This window comes from Pieris brassicae, chromosome 9 (assembly GCF_905147105.1).
Source record: "Pieris brassicae chromosome 9, ilPieBrab1.1, whole genome shotgun sequence".
In the NCBI taxonomy this organism is placed as follows: Eukaryota; Metazoa; Arthropoda; class Insecta; order Lepidoptera; family Pieridae; genus Pieris; species Pieris brassicae.
Window position 1 is genome coordinate 4,464,287 of NC_059673.1, and position 13,372 is coordinate 4,477,658.

At 32.2% G+C, this 13,372-nt stretch overlaps 2 protein-coding genes across 4 annotated transcripts; one reads left to right on the forward strand and one right to left on the reverse strand.

The window, feature by feature from the left end:
- The first annotated feature begins 21 nt into the window (after positions 1–21).
- LOC123714738 (5-demethoxyubiquinone hydroxylase, mitochondrial) lies at positions 22–5,178 on the forward strand. Of its 2 annotated transcripts, XM_045669203.1 has the most exons (5): positions 22–40; positions 125–249; positions 1,505–1,580; positions 1,913–2,141; positions 3,192–5,178. In XM_045669203.1, exons 3-5 carry the CDS (start codon positions 1,512–1,514, stop codon positions 3,467–3,469), a joined length of 576 nt encoding a protein of 191 aa, XP_045525159.1. In that variant the 5' UTR covers positions 22–40; positions 125–249; positions 1,505–1,511; the 3' UTR covers positions 3,470–5,178. The 2 variants fall into 2 exon arrangements, with proteins under 2 accessions (XP_045525159.1, XP_045525160.1); XM_045669204.1 differs by lacking the exon at positions 22–40 and having other exon boundaries at positions 77–254.
- On the reverse strand, positions 488–13,005 carry LOC123714737 (protein shifted). Of its 2 annotated transcripts, none has more exons than XM_045669202.1 (8): positions 12,891–13,005; positions 8,431–8,591; positions 7,524–7,763; positions 7,040–7,183; positions 5,325–5,525; positions 1,386–1,481; positions 962–1,165; positions 488–676 (listed from the first exon to the last, which is right to left on the reverse strand). In XM_045669202.1, the coding sequence occupies exons 2-8, from the start codon at positions 8,588–8,590 to the stop codon at positions 636–638; spliced, it is 1,086 nt and encodes a 361-aa protein (XP_045525158.1). In that variant the 5' UTR covers position 8,591; positions 12,891–13,005; the 3' UTR covers positions 488–635. The 2 variants fall into 2 exon arrangements, with proteins under 2 accessions (XP_045525158.1, XP_045525157.1); XM_045669201.1 differs by having other exon boundaries at positions 7,019–7,183.
- Positions 13,006–13,372: the final 367 nt, after the last annotated feature.

A 13,372-nucleotide genomic window follows, 5' to 3' on the forward strand; every position in this document is an offset into this window, starting at 1 on the left:
CCATGAACTAAAGTTGACAGCTGACAACTCTGAATGCAAGGTGATTTTTACCATATAATTTGACATTAAAGTCGAAAACAAAAAGTATTCCGTCGCAAGTTTTCATAAAATCCGTAATTTTCAGGAAAACACCAACAGAAATGTGAAGTGTGATTCAATATTGAAGATTTCAGATTTGATTTAAGAAATTTTAAATATATTTAGTTCTGAACAATTTGAACCAATTTTGCTGTTTCCACAAGTAAAGAGGTAAAGTAAGTTTTTGTTTTGGCCACCTTTTTTCATTGTTGCAAATAAAATATGTTATAATTGTTCTTATATCCTTCGAGGTAATTTATTTTAATAATCGGGAAATAAAAATATTTTAACTCCAATTATGCGATACCAAAAAATAACCTATGGTCTGGTTTTTTCCATGTATAATCATTGATTAAATGTTATTTACATTTATTTTTTCGGGTGTACTTAAACAATAAAAATACAAATGTAATTCTTTGCCTTAAAAAAATATAATATCCATAAAAATATGCTAACCTTAACAGATAAATGACTAAAATTATTACACTTTGTATTATACATAAATTCCTAAATTAAATCACATGTTTTTAAGTATATATTAAGCTCAAATTTTTTTTTCACCGAGGTCTTTTGTATTCTCCAGATTCTTCTGAAGAACCTGTAAAAATAATGTGATGAAATGATATTAGATAGAACTGCTTCATGCATTGTTTATACTAGTTATTAAATGCCAAAATTACATATTAATAATTAAATACATTGAATTTTTTACAGAGTTCACTTCAATCCTCTCCAACCAAATTATATTGGTTATCAAAAAAGGAAACTTTTAACATTTTGTTGCATTTAAGCACATATCCCAAGTAAAATATACTAAAATTACCAAGTTCCTTAAAATCTAAGATAAGACAAAGGATATCCTAAAATCCTCAAATATATATACCATAAGTACGATGGCAATATCGTCCCCGCCAGCCTGGCTCGCAGAGACAAGCGCCTCCCCTGCACACGCCATGTCTGCACGCTCTTGTGCATTCGCCTCCTCTACGCCCCACCTCACAATGATTGCCCCCAAGCCCAGGTGGGCAACGACACTTATTGACTCCTTTGCAGCGACCACCATTCAGACATGGGATCACACACTTTGCTGGGGAAGAACATTTTTACACATTAATGACAAAACCCGACTCATCTAATCTATTTAAATAATTGTAAAGTTCAACATGAGTGTTCTTTGCTAGTGATTTCTCCTTGTTCATTAGTACTACTCATATAATCCACACTTTGTCATCCTGATATGTTACCCAACACAGAAAACATGACCGCAATTTTTTTAAATAGTAAGAATGATTACATCTTGTACTTACAAAATTCACACCTCAATCCATAATATCCTTTAGGACATTCGCATGTATCTTTCTGTATACATTTGCCACCATTTAAGCACTTTTGCGAGCAGATACCTGAAACAAATTAATGATTACAGATTAAGGATGTTGCGACCACCCCTACTGCGTCACGCCCGACGCGCACACACATCGGCTTTTAAGAAAAATCCACATGTAAGATTTGATAATACATTTAAGACGTAATTTTATTTATATTCCTTACATTTCAATATATTATACATTATTATGTTAATGAAAAGTAGAGTCTAGTCTAGTTTTCTATAACCTAAGCTAGTGAATTTATGTGATTTAGTAATTATGTACTTTGTAATGAGTTAATAAATAAATTAAAAGTGTCTGTAAAGTTAGCAATTGTTTTTAATTTAAAACAATAATTCCTGATAATACACATCCTGAATAAACAATAATTTATCCAGGCCGGGCATGCTTAACCTAACATTAACAGAAGAATTTTGTTTATTGATGAATTTGTATTTTCTTTATAGCTGGATGAAATAATTAGAGTCGATCACGCTGGAGAGTTAGGAGCTGACCGCATATATGCAGGTCAGATGGCAGTTTTGGGTAAGTCAAAGGAAGGACCTCTGATACAACACATGTGGGAGCAAGAGAAGAAACATCGAGAGAAATTTGAGGAACTCATTTCAAAGTACCGAGTACGACCTACTGCTATGACACCGCTTTGGAATATAGCTGGCTTCGCCCTTGGAGCAGGTAAACTTTATCTTTAGTTTTTATCAATCCTGTATATTCTTTGTATTCACATTTTCAGTTCTAACATGGTTTTATGTTGTCCCTAAGACAGTAGTAAATATATTATTACAAAGCTTCTATTGTATAAAATACGAACTGGGATTCTGTTCCTTACAAACGAATGAACTAAAGAAAAGGCGTTGACGATTGATACCTCTTGATATTTATTAAAATTAATAAGGAATGGTATTACACTAAAAAATTGCACTTATTTTGGGAATACATTAATTGTACCCAATATAGTATTCTAATGACTGCTTTCGAGATGGTTCAGAGCTCTTACTGAGTACCTCCCAATATATAGTTTTTGTATGCAAGTTCGATATAGTTTTCTCAATATCCAAGTTAAAGAGTAAGGGTGCTAACCTTCCCTCTGCCTTGCACATCATTCCGTACTTATCCTACACCTAGCAAGGTCACTCAACATAATGTTTTTAAAAGGGATAGCAGTCCTGAAAACGGGTTTTATTTCAAATTTCTAGCCTCTCTCGAAACGGTAATAAATCACATTACAGCCCGTGAAAAACGTCTCGTAAGTTGTAAAAATCGTAAACATTTAATTCAACCCATTTTGTAAAAATATGTACGCAAACCCATTCATTTTTAACTTCACTCATTTTTAACTTTCCGTTACTAAACTACATACATTTCTTTACTTCTTTCCCCTTTCGCGCTTTTAAATTATAAGTATACAGATATGTAAATATAAATGTGATACAACAATAAAATGCGATAATTTAAAAAAATTATGCTAATAGGCTATTTGACTGTATCAAAAATAAAGTGCCCTCCGAATCTGTTGTGTCACGTGTCTTGACGTATAATAATAAATTACTGATTATTTAGTTATTTTCTCTATTACACTTTATTTTTCATACTGGCCATTGAAATAGCTATTTGTGTCGGTTCTTTACTCACTCAATAAATAATCTGATTTGATTATTAAAATCTTGTACCCTATTCTATACAGAATTAACTTTAAAAGGTAACAAAGTTAAAAATGTATTTTAGGCACAGCCTTACTCGGCAAAGAAGCAGCCATGGCTTGTACAGTAGCAGTAGAGACTGTAATAGTTGACCACTACAATGACCAGCTTCGAACTCTAATGGAGGACCCTCAGATTGACAAGGATATACTGGACACCATCACCCAGTTCCGTAATGAGGAGCAGGAGCACCACGATACAGGAATAGACCATGGAGCAGAACAAGCACCGTTCTATCAGGCCCTTACTGAAGTTATTAAAACAGGATGCAAAGTTGCCATTGCTATATCAAAGAAGATATAATATATATAATGGAAAAGGCATATTTTTGTAAATATAGGAATAAATGTTACAGTGGAATCTCTATAACTTGAACTTCGTTAAGTCGAAATCCTCAGTAAATCGAAAAAAATTGCCATCCCCTTCCGCTGAACCCTTAAAGACGCGGTCTCTCGAATTATTTAGACATTGTAACTCGTACAAAATGTTATTTCCCTATGAAGTATTGATAATACATATTTATATTCTAAAACTCGAATTTCAAAAAACTCTATACTGAACTAACAGTCTCCGTAAGTCAGTTGGAATTCCCCAAAATAATAGCAACAAAATCCAAAGTGAATTTTCGGGTTCGGGGCTACTAATCTATTGTTTTTATCTTGTACACGAATGTATCCATTCATTGCCTACAATCGGAAAATACACTTATGAATCGCGCCACGGTAAGTCGAAATATCAGCAGTTACCTCATATGTATGTATCGTAGTTAAGTCTTTAATTTTTACATTTCCCTTGACATTCGAGGTATACAGATTCCACTATAGTTTGCTGTAAAACTTTTTATTGATTATCCAGATTACGACTAAAAAACTCGTAGAAACAAACAATATGAGCAAGTCTTCATTTATCTGTAGAGTCCTCAGCCTGTGACTATGTGCGCATTTAACACGCCGTATAGTGAATGAAACCAGACATGTCAAAAAGTCCAAGGCGTGAGTCCAGCACACACGGCTGCCGTCACTTGTTTTTATAAATAAAATGATCACGAAAGCGATTCATAAATCTGAGGCCCAACCTATAAAGTTTTGCGCCACTGTTTTTGTTTTGCATACAATAAATGGGTAAGAATGAATAACAAAACACGAATTGATGTGCTCTATTCGATTATGATTGGTGAACAATATCTCTAGCACAATACGTGTTGACACGCGACGCTTACGTTTTACATTTTCAGCTTTTAGGAAGCGATATTTTAACGCTAAAGATGATCAGCGATCAGTGGCCATGTTTGGTAGTAAATATTTAGAGGCTTGTGTAATATTTACAATTGAACTGTTGTCGGAAAACCTTAGCAGCGCACCACACGTAAGTATTTGAACTAATGGCAAGACTTCAACGTTCATCGAACTTAATTCATATATTTTATAGTTTTTGTTTAAAACAACAAATAAATACAATATTTGTTAACGTTTTAATTTGAAAGAGTTAGCACCTAGATGAGAAAAACAGACGACATTCTATTCGAATGCAGCCAAATTTTACCAGTAAATAGTTCTTGGTACGCGAGCTCAGCTCAGTTCTTAAGACAAAATCTTATAATACAAAAAAAATGTCTTATCATTAATTATTAACTAGCTGTTTCCTTACAACTTCCACAGTACTTTTATAAATGGCGGATTGCGAAACTGTATACATTTACTTACATTTTTGGATTCTCCAATAAGAAGTAAATAATAATATCTCCAAAGTTACCCAATTATTATAGTTTATTTATCAGACCCAAGGCCTACCTCACGTTATACTTATCTCAAACCAACGTTGTTATGCGCCTAATTTGTAAGGTCAAATTTTTGTTTTACAAATATGTATGTACAAAACAATGTTATCTTTTTATTATTTTGTATACTTACGAGCATCTAGATTATAATATTACGCAATGTCTTGATTAAATATTGATTGTTTTATATGACGAAGTTACATCCAGAAACTAATACCAATTTAATAACAAACTTTCTAAACTGTTGATGGTATGTTTTTTTTATAATACTCATCTCCCCTGCCATTGTGTCCAGGGACTTATCCTATCTCTCAAATTATCCCGAATAAGGTACATAAAACAAATCTCTTGGTAGCTGTTGCTGTAAATCAATCAAGTTACCTCCTTCACAGTGTCGTCCTTGATATCCCGGGGGACAGGAACAAACACCTGGAGCGGTGCAATTCCCTCCATTCATACACTGAGGGTAACACAATGCTGTCCTACAGTGTTGCCCCATATAACCGTCCGGACATTGACAAATCTTTTCGCTATTACACCATCCCTGATTCGCACACTTTTTATCGCACTCAGGATCTGGACCTGTCAAAATAACATCGTATATATACTAAAAGAGACAAATGTGTAATAACTGTTTACATAATTCTGACGAACTTAAGAAACAACAAATAGAGTCGTGGAGACATTACATAATCTTAAGCATACACTTGTGAGCATTTAGGGGAAGTCAAAAAGATGGCGCGTTTCGCTTGATTGAGAATTTTAGTTTCTCTTGTCCAAAAGAGACAGATGTTGTGATCTCTAATCGATGAAAATACGCACCACCATTTCATACAGTGTTTAAGCATCTAGAATTCTTAAAGTGTTAATAGCAGTGTGAAGTTTAATAGCTCAGTCTATTAGCACTTTATAGGTTATAACATTAATTACGCAGAAATAATAATACCCAAGTTAAACAATGACAGTTCAAGAATAAATATTTGTTATTTATAGAGCACTTTTTAAAGCTAATAGTTGTTAGTAATTAAAAAGCAAGCAAGTACGAACCTAAAAAAGGATGCTGTCAGCAGAGACACCGCTAGCGGAGGCGTAGTTCGCGCTCGAGGAGGCCCGGAAACAAGGCATTTGGTTAATGTAGCCTGGGCTATAGACAGGCTTGATATTTTAGTATTAAACGCTACACATATGTGTATATATATAATATCATAGATGTGATTGCTTTGTCTTAACATATGTCATCGACGGAATGGCTGAGCTCACCCATCCAGCTGTAGTCGCATTTAATATACAAGACGGAATTCGTTATAATTTAATTGTTATATACAATAAATAAACGTAAGGACGTTTAAAGAAACTAAATTGAAAAATTTAAAGCGTATTTTCATGCAAAAGTTCATTTTTCGAGATAAAAATACTACATAGATTGAGTGCGTTTCACTTTACGCATAGCATAAAGCGCATCTATAAATTAAATCTTTGGCGAGTAATAATGCAAGTACCAATCGCCAAAGTGCCAAAAGCCTTTTTAATTAAACTTTAAAATTGTTTAGTCTATTTTGTAATAGTAAATAATCATGAACTAAGAGAAACAATAGGCAATACGGTGTCAATTACTGTATTGTTCAAACCACACGAACACTCGCACCTATAAAAGTAATATTTGACTCGTATTCCGTGCTTTAAACTCATAAATGTATTATTAGTAAAGCTTTACGACAAAGCTGTAGAATACAATGCATTGTGTTCTTAGGCTTTCGATTCGTAATAAAAGCATGATTTTGAATTAATAAGCCTTAATGAGACTACTTATATTTCAGGAAAAAGTTTTTAAAAGCAAAACTTTTGTATTTCTAACAACGTAAAATTTAGAAGCTTATACAATTTTAGGAATTTTAGCCTCAAATAGTTAATGGTCACGTTTAATTTCAACGTGACACGAGAGTGAATAGACGTAAAACGGCTATTAAGGGCTTGCATTTATGAATAAGACCGTAAATTTAAATTTAGAACTAAATATTTACAAATGTTCGAAATACAAACGTGTAAGTGTTAAAAATGCGTTGGCGATACAATACCTGTCCGTTCTAAATACACACCTCTCTGTGCGCATTCCTTTTTTAAATTTAGTCTTAGGGGGGTGCCTTTTAATGGGATTCCTCGTCCGTTTTTAAGGATTAGCCCGATTTCAAAAGTTGCTACGCCACTTACGTTGCCCATACACGGCAAAAATATACTAAATTCTGCAATAAATATATCATTAATATTAAATTTTTCCATAATATGTGCAATGGAAATTTAGTCTAATCGACAATGTTTGTTTTAGTACCAGAAGCCATTCGACGTTGTACGTATGAAAGCTTAAATCTAACCAAACTATATTTGTGTTAAATAAATTTTGAAGACAATGTCTCAATTCTCAAGACGATTTTCTATTGCGTAATACTAAGACGATTTTCTATTGCTTTAATTAAGTATCGTAGCAAAATTGTATTTATATGGAAAACATTTATTTGAATATTTTATGAGAAAATACTAATCGAAGTTCCGGAAATTTAAAATTTCCAGTTTGTAAAAACTTACCTTTAGGCGTTTTCGGCACCCTCCCTTGGGTTTTAATTGATAAAATAGGTGATTTTAAAACCTTAAGATCAAAAGACGTCAATGTATCAAAATTATAATAATATCTCTTTTTTGATCTCCATGTAAAATTAACATACCCAACTTCTGACGGGATAATTGGTAGCTTATGTGAGAAGTTTGGATCTAGTATATATGGCTGTATATTTCCATTCTGTATAGCAAATACTTGCATTGATATACCTGAAACATACAAGTGAAATTAGTTGTAAACATGATTTTGGATAGATCAAGTTCTTATCTTAACTTATCAGTTAAAGCGTGTAATTCTCAACACCGAATCGTGTGCTTGATCTTTGCTGTTTTCTATTTCGCAATTAGGACTGAAATACTAAATAAGACTCATAGATTGGACCGGCCCAAAGGGGACTGCAAGAGCGATTGGCCGACGAGGTAGAAGCGCTGGCACTATTTGGATGCTGGCTGTAAAAGGTAAATATCGAAGAAGTTGGAGGAGATTCTACAGGACTGGTTTCTACCCGTCGCCTTCTGGCTTTTTAGAATAACAAAGTGCTTTACATCTTTCTTTTTGTATATATAGGAAACTTGTAAGTCTTAATATACGGTATAAAAGCTAATATAAACTTAACTACGTATAAATATATTATAAATTATATAAGTATGTGATGACAATTATTAATGACAATTATCTTAAATATTACCTATTGGTTAATGATTTTGATGAATAATAATAATCTATCATGGAATGTAAATGTCTCTATGCTATGAACGTTAGCTAAAATATTCATAAATCATAGAGGAATGTGCAAAGCGCTATTACGTATTGGTATACGCTCACTGTTATGTCAATATGAGAAAAGCAAACATAAATCTATATAGGTTTACTTACCACTAAACATCCTAACTTGACGTTCGTCAATCCATAATGAAATGTCAGAGTTCATTCTCTCTTGGTCCTTATAGTCTCTGCGGCCATCGCCGATAGTCAGCGATAGAGCTAAAGCCAGTCCTGCGCACAGCTGTGCTGACCAGGAAGCTGACGGCCACATCCTAGAATAAAAAATTAAATCAATTCATAATACACTCTTGATTTTACTTGATAATAATAAGAGTTGTTTTTGTAAAAGGGTGATTAACAAAAATATTCCTCATCTCCTTCCGTTGAAGAGGACGCTTATCTGTTGTACAGGTGTTAATTCCATTGAACAGTTCAACTGTTTATGTGTTTTTATATTACAAATACCTCTAGTTGCAAATTGCAACATTAGATAGAATTCCTTAGCTTTAGGTAAGCGTATAATTAATTCGGGATACCTAATATAAACTGCCGATGCTGAGAATGTTGAGTGATAGATATACCTAGTATTCACGAACGAAGTAATAGTTTATCGATAAAATAACGAAGATAAAATCAAAGTACAAAACATTGACCGATTAGAAATATAGGTAACACTTTTAGATAAATTCCAACGTAAGGTAAATATATACACCAGGGGAAATATAGTGAATATTGCAATCTAAATAAAAAGTATTTCTGTTCATATATAAACTATACTATCCACGAATTACAGAACCGAAGATAAATAATAAGCGTGTAACTGGCGTATAATGTGTTTGTTGACTTTAATGCCGTGAACGTACGACAAAAAGTAGTAGAAAAAGTAAAATTATCACTGTTAACATAATTGATTGGGACCGTTCGGGACGTGTTCCTACAATGGTCCCGTCGTGAGAACGTCCGAGAGCGTGTAAAAAAAACCGACAACTTCATTAAATATCCCCTGTCAAAAGTCTATTACTTTTTTTTCTCACTCCCGATGTCGAATTATACTAACAAATAAAGGTGTTAACAAAAAAATCAAATCTATGAACAGAGGTGGGGAACAATTTTTCTATAAATATTTGAATATGATTTAAACATAACTATTATCATTTAAACTGAATTACATACTGTATTTTATTTTTTTAATACAGGACTTACAGCAGATCTAGTATGTGACATCTCGTAACGTAGTCATAGTAACTTATAGACTCGTTACACTTATAGTTTGTTAGAATTAGAAACCGAGCGTCAGCCGTGAAGGCAATATCTTAAAGTCAACAATTGAAACACAATTTGATCACTGCAGACTAGCATAAGCATAAGTTTGTCAATTAAACTCATAAAACAAAAATACATATCATAGAGTACATAGACTCTGTTTTAAAATATGTAAGAAGATTCACTATTAAATACATTATTAAAAGGAACGGATTTTGTAATTAAAAATTACAGATTTTAAAAGTTTAATACGAATTTGTAAAAAGTATATGTGATATACATGTTGTTATGATTAATTGATTGTTATTGTGGGCATCAAAATGATAACCTATAATTAGCGCAAGTGGCCATTCCGAGCTGATAATTCGATTATTATTATCGTTGCTATATTATTATAAATAAAAACTGTTACATCAGTTAATCTATATATAAACTATAATGCCACGGGTACTAGACATCCGTCAATTCAAAATTTAAAAGTTCACGTAACCGTCCATAGGGAACATATTTTTGCGATATCTTTCCGTACAAGTTGTAAAATAAAATTTTGTTTCGTCAGGAATGGAACCCTGGTCATGGATGATTCGCGGTACTGCTAAGCTACATAAATACTTTATTGGTGCTTAAATAAATATAATAATTAATAAAAATCCTGCTTATTCATAAAAACTAAACTTTTTAATAGCAATCTTTTAACTTTAGTTCTATTTTATCTCTTTTTGTCTAATTGCGTTTACGCTGTTATGAAAGACTGAGTAGTTTATTATTAATTTAATAATATGTTCTACTAGAAATCTAATACTTTCGTATACACTTGAACAAATGAAACTGCAATAAACTTAAGTGAATCTATTTCGGGAACAATTAATTTCACCTTACTAAATTGACTCTTCAGACGTCACTCGTCTGGCGACCTCATCAACCAGAGGTCACTTTATAAATTAAGCAAACTTTTTTGCCCGAAGGTTGGATCCAATACGACTAATAAATATGAAAATTGATTGAAGAGCAGCAGGCAGCTATCAATCATTCAATAAGGTAATTTAATGAGCGTAACCTGAATTTAGATTTAATTAACAACATAATTTTGTTTTGTTTTTCCGGGAAAACGAAAGACTATATGATTTATTCTGGTTTTAACGTTCCCCTTATTCATAGAAACTAAATCGGCTTAATAGGAAAAACAGTTGGGTTATCTGGGGTTATTTAGGGTGATATCATTGTGTAAATTTTCTCATTTTTGGACGACTGGTCAAAACATCTTCAATTCACATTAAATGCCAGTATTACGTATATTTCTCTTTCAGTCTTATTATTAGTATTTATTCTGCAATGAAATGAGATAAAAAATACAAGCAGATTTGAAACACTTACGAACGTAGGTATGTTCGCTTGGTATACGCTTGTATAGTCACTTGAATTCGTGTGGCAATAACTTATATTGCCAAGTACGTATTGGATATTTAATACGCATAGTTTCAAAACGATTGAAAATGTTGTGTTACGTAAAGTAATATTAATAAGTTACTACAAAATATGTATATGTTATATACGATTATTTAAATCAAAAAGTGCATATATTTTTGAGTGGTGCGTCAGTTGGACATCCTGTGATAACGGGTTGGCAGTTGGAGGGAATGACCTACCAGCCGTGTGATGCGGTTTTGCGAAATTAATACCGACGGGGACGGGAACGGACCATCGACGACTGTGTTGCTTAAACCTTGGTTAACTGTTATTAAATGAATACTTTGACTTAACTTTTTTAAAATGATCTTATATTTTGTCTTAATGATTATCGTCTTTAATGTTTTACGTTATTTTAAAGAATATTTCTGATTTACTCCAAATCTTAATGATTTAAAAACTTTTTGGAAATATTGCTTAAAATCATCTAAGAACTAATCCCATTGTTTTTATATATTACTTAACATATAAACATATATTGAAACCGGTACATGTGAAAACATAATATGAATTATAATAAAATATATAATTTCGATTAGAAATAATGTTGGGGTTTGCGTAATGAAACTCACAGAGATTGTCTTTTATATTTTTTAAATATGTTTGTCTTTAAATATATACGTTTATTCTATGTATTTATTTCTGTCGCATATTAACCAAAGGTTGTGAAACCCTGAGATGCACTTGTTAAGTTAAGCAGCCGTAGAGACGACCCGCTCCGAAACAGGTAACTAAGTAAAAAAACCCAACGCCGCTCCCGTCCTGTCCACACTCTGACCGCTATTCATTACATTACTCTATTAAATTAATCGTTGTTGAAAAATACAGATTTATCGTATTGTAAGCGTGTAATTTTCTTTTTTAAAATTGTTTAATTTGTAATAACGGTCAACGGTTGTTATTTGGTTACATTCTTAACTTTCAACAATAATTGGCATTTTATATAAAAGACCTTGTTTCAGAACTTAATCCAAATAAATTTATTCACACCGACGTTATCGTATTAATAACTTGGTCACGAATATATTATAAGCATTGGCGAAAATAACAGGTTGATATTAATTATATGTAGCAATCGCAATAAATATAAAGGCTGTAAATCTGTATCATTTTACAAACATAGTCGTAAAGGTCTCTGGTATTCAAGATAACGTCTATCATAGATAAAATCGTAATTATAGTGGGTTCTGGATTAACTATTGTATACTTTTAAAATGCGGTGAGACAAAGGGTACGAAATAAGAACCCATTCAAACACCCTGAAGTTTTCTCGCTAGATATTCGAGTTCTCTGAAAATTCTACAAACTTGCAATGGTCAAACATTAGTACAAATTTTAAGTTATCCATACCTCAACACTAATATTATATAAAGGAAACAATAGTTTTTTAATATGTATATAATAAATAAGCGAGAAACTAAAACGATTACAATTAGAATGTAACGTAAACATGATTTATGTTAAAATATTTTTAAAAATATGCGAAATTTAAATAAAAATAAATTATTGTGACAACAACTCGAACAATAAATGTCGACTTTAAGATTATTTTTGTCGACATTTTATTACAACTTACGTTTAAATAGAATTCTTCGGGCTTTATTGTATGACGCCACATATCCTAGAGGATAGTTATTTATAACTCTGTTTACATGCAGTTAAAAACGTTTACGCTATGTTATATATCAGCTGTTAATACTCACTCACTAATTTGGATACCGTTGAACTCTAATTGAGAGTAAAATGCAATAAGACCTAATATTAATTAAAGTTAATATTGAGTATGAAGTTAAGGTTTAAGCTTTTTAGCCAATTTCCTGGTATGCAAAATTTATTATTACCTGTTATCTCAAAATCTATGTTCTCGGATCACGCAACCATAATGTAATTAGTTCCACTTTTTAACGCAATATTACCACTTCACACCACTAAGCACGTATTATCCGAACTACAATCGGACGCATACTGTTCATACATTGAGAACCCATTGAATAGCAATCTTTATCTAACACTGCTATCAATAAAATGACCTTTAGCGTTACAGAAATAAAGGCGAAATTAGATGCATTTATAATAATCCTTGTCATCAACGATATTTCGAAAAGGACAATAGCTATAAAAAACATTCGCAAAGTAGCTATGTCTTTGTTTCTCGAACAAAAAGAGCGAGCATAGGATTCCCTTGCGTCTGTCATGTTAACTTTGGTTTTATTGAAGAAAGCATATACTCACTTGTATATACATTTAAGAATAAAATAGACCGGAAATTGTTATTAATTTATTTAAATACATATTTTTACGTTATTGTTTAACGTGATCTAAA

Excerpts from the sequence above, each read along its gene's own strand:
- LOC123714738 (XM_045669203.1), top strand. The coding sequence starts at position 1,512 with ATGTTGCGACCACCCCTACTGCGTCACGCCCGACGCGCACACACATCG. Across the intron at positions 1,581-1,912 it reads CTTTTAAGAAAAATCCACAT|CTGGATGAAATAATTAGAGT; the intron begins GTAAGATTTGAT and ends TTTTCTTTATAG. Across the intron at positions 2,142-3,191 it reads TGGCTTCGCCCTTGGAGCAG|GCACAGCCTTACTCGGCAAA; the intron begins GTAAACTTTATC and ends AATGTATTTTAG.
- LOC123714737 (XM_045669201.1), bottom strand. The coding sequence starts at position 8,590 with ATGTGGCCGTCAGCTTCCTGGTCAGCACAGCTGTGCGCAGGACTGGCT. Across the intron at positions 1,166-1,385 it reads TGGATTGAGGTGTGAATTTT|CAAAGTGTGTGATCCCATGT; the intron begins GTAAGTACAAGA and ends GTTCTTCCCCAG. Across the intron at positions 677-961 it reads ATATTGCCATCGTACTTATG|GTTCTTCAGAAGAATCTGGA; the intron begins GTATATATATTT and ends TTATTTTTACAG.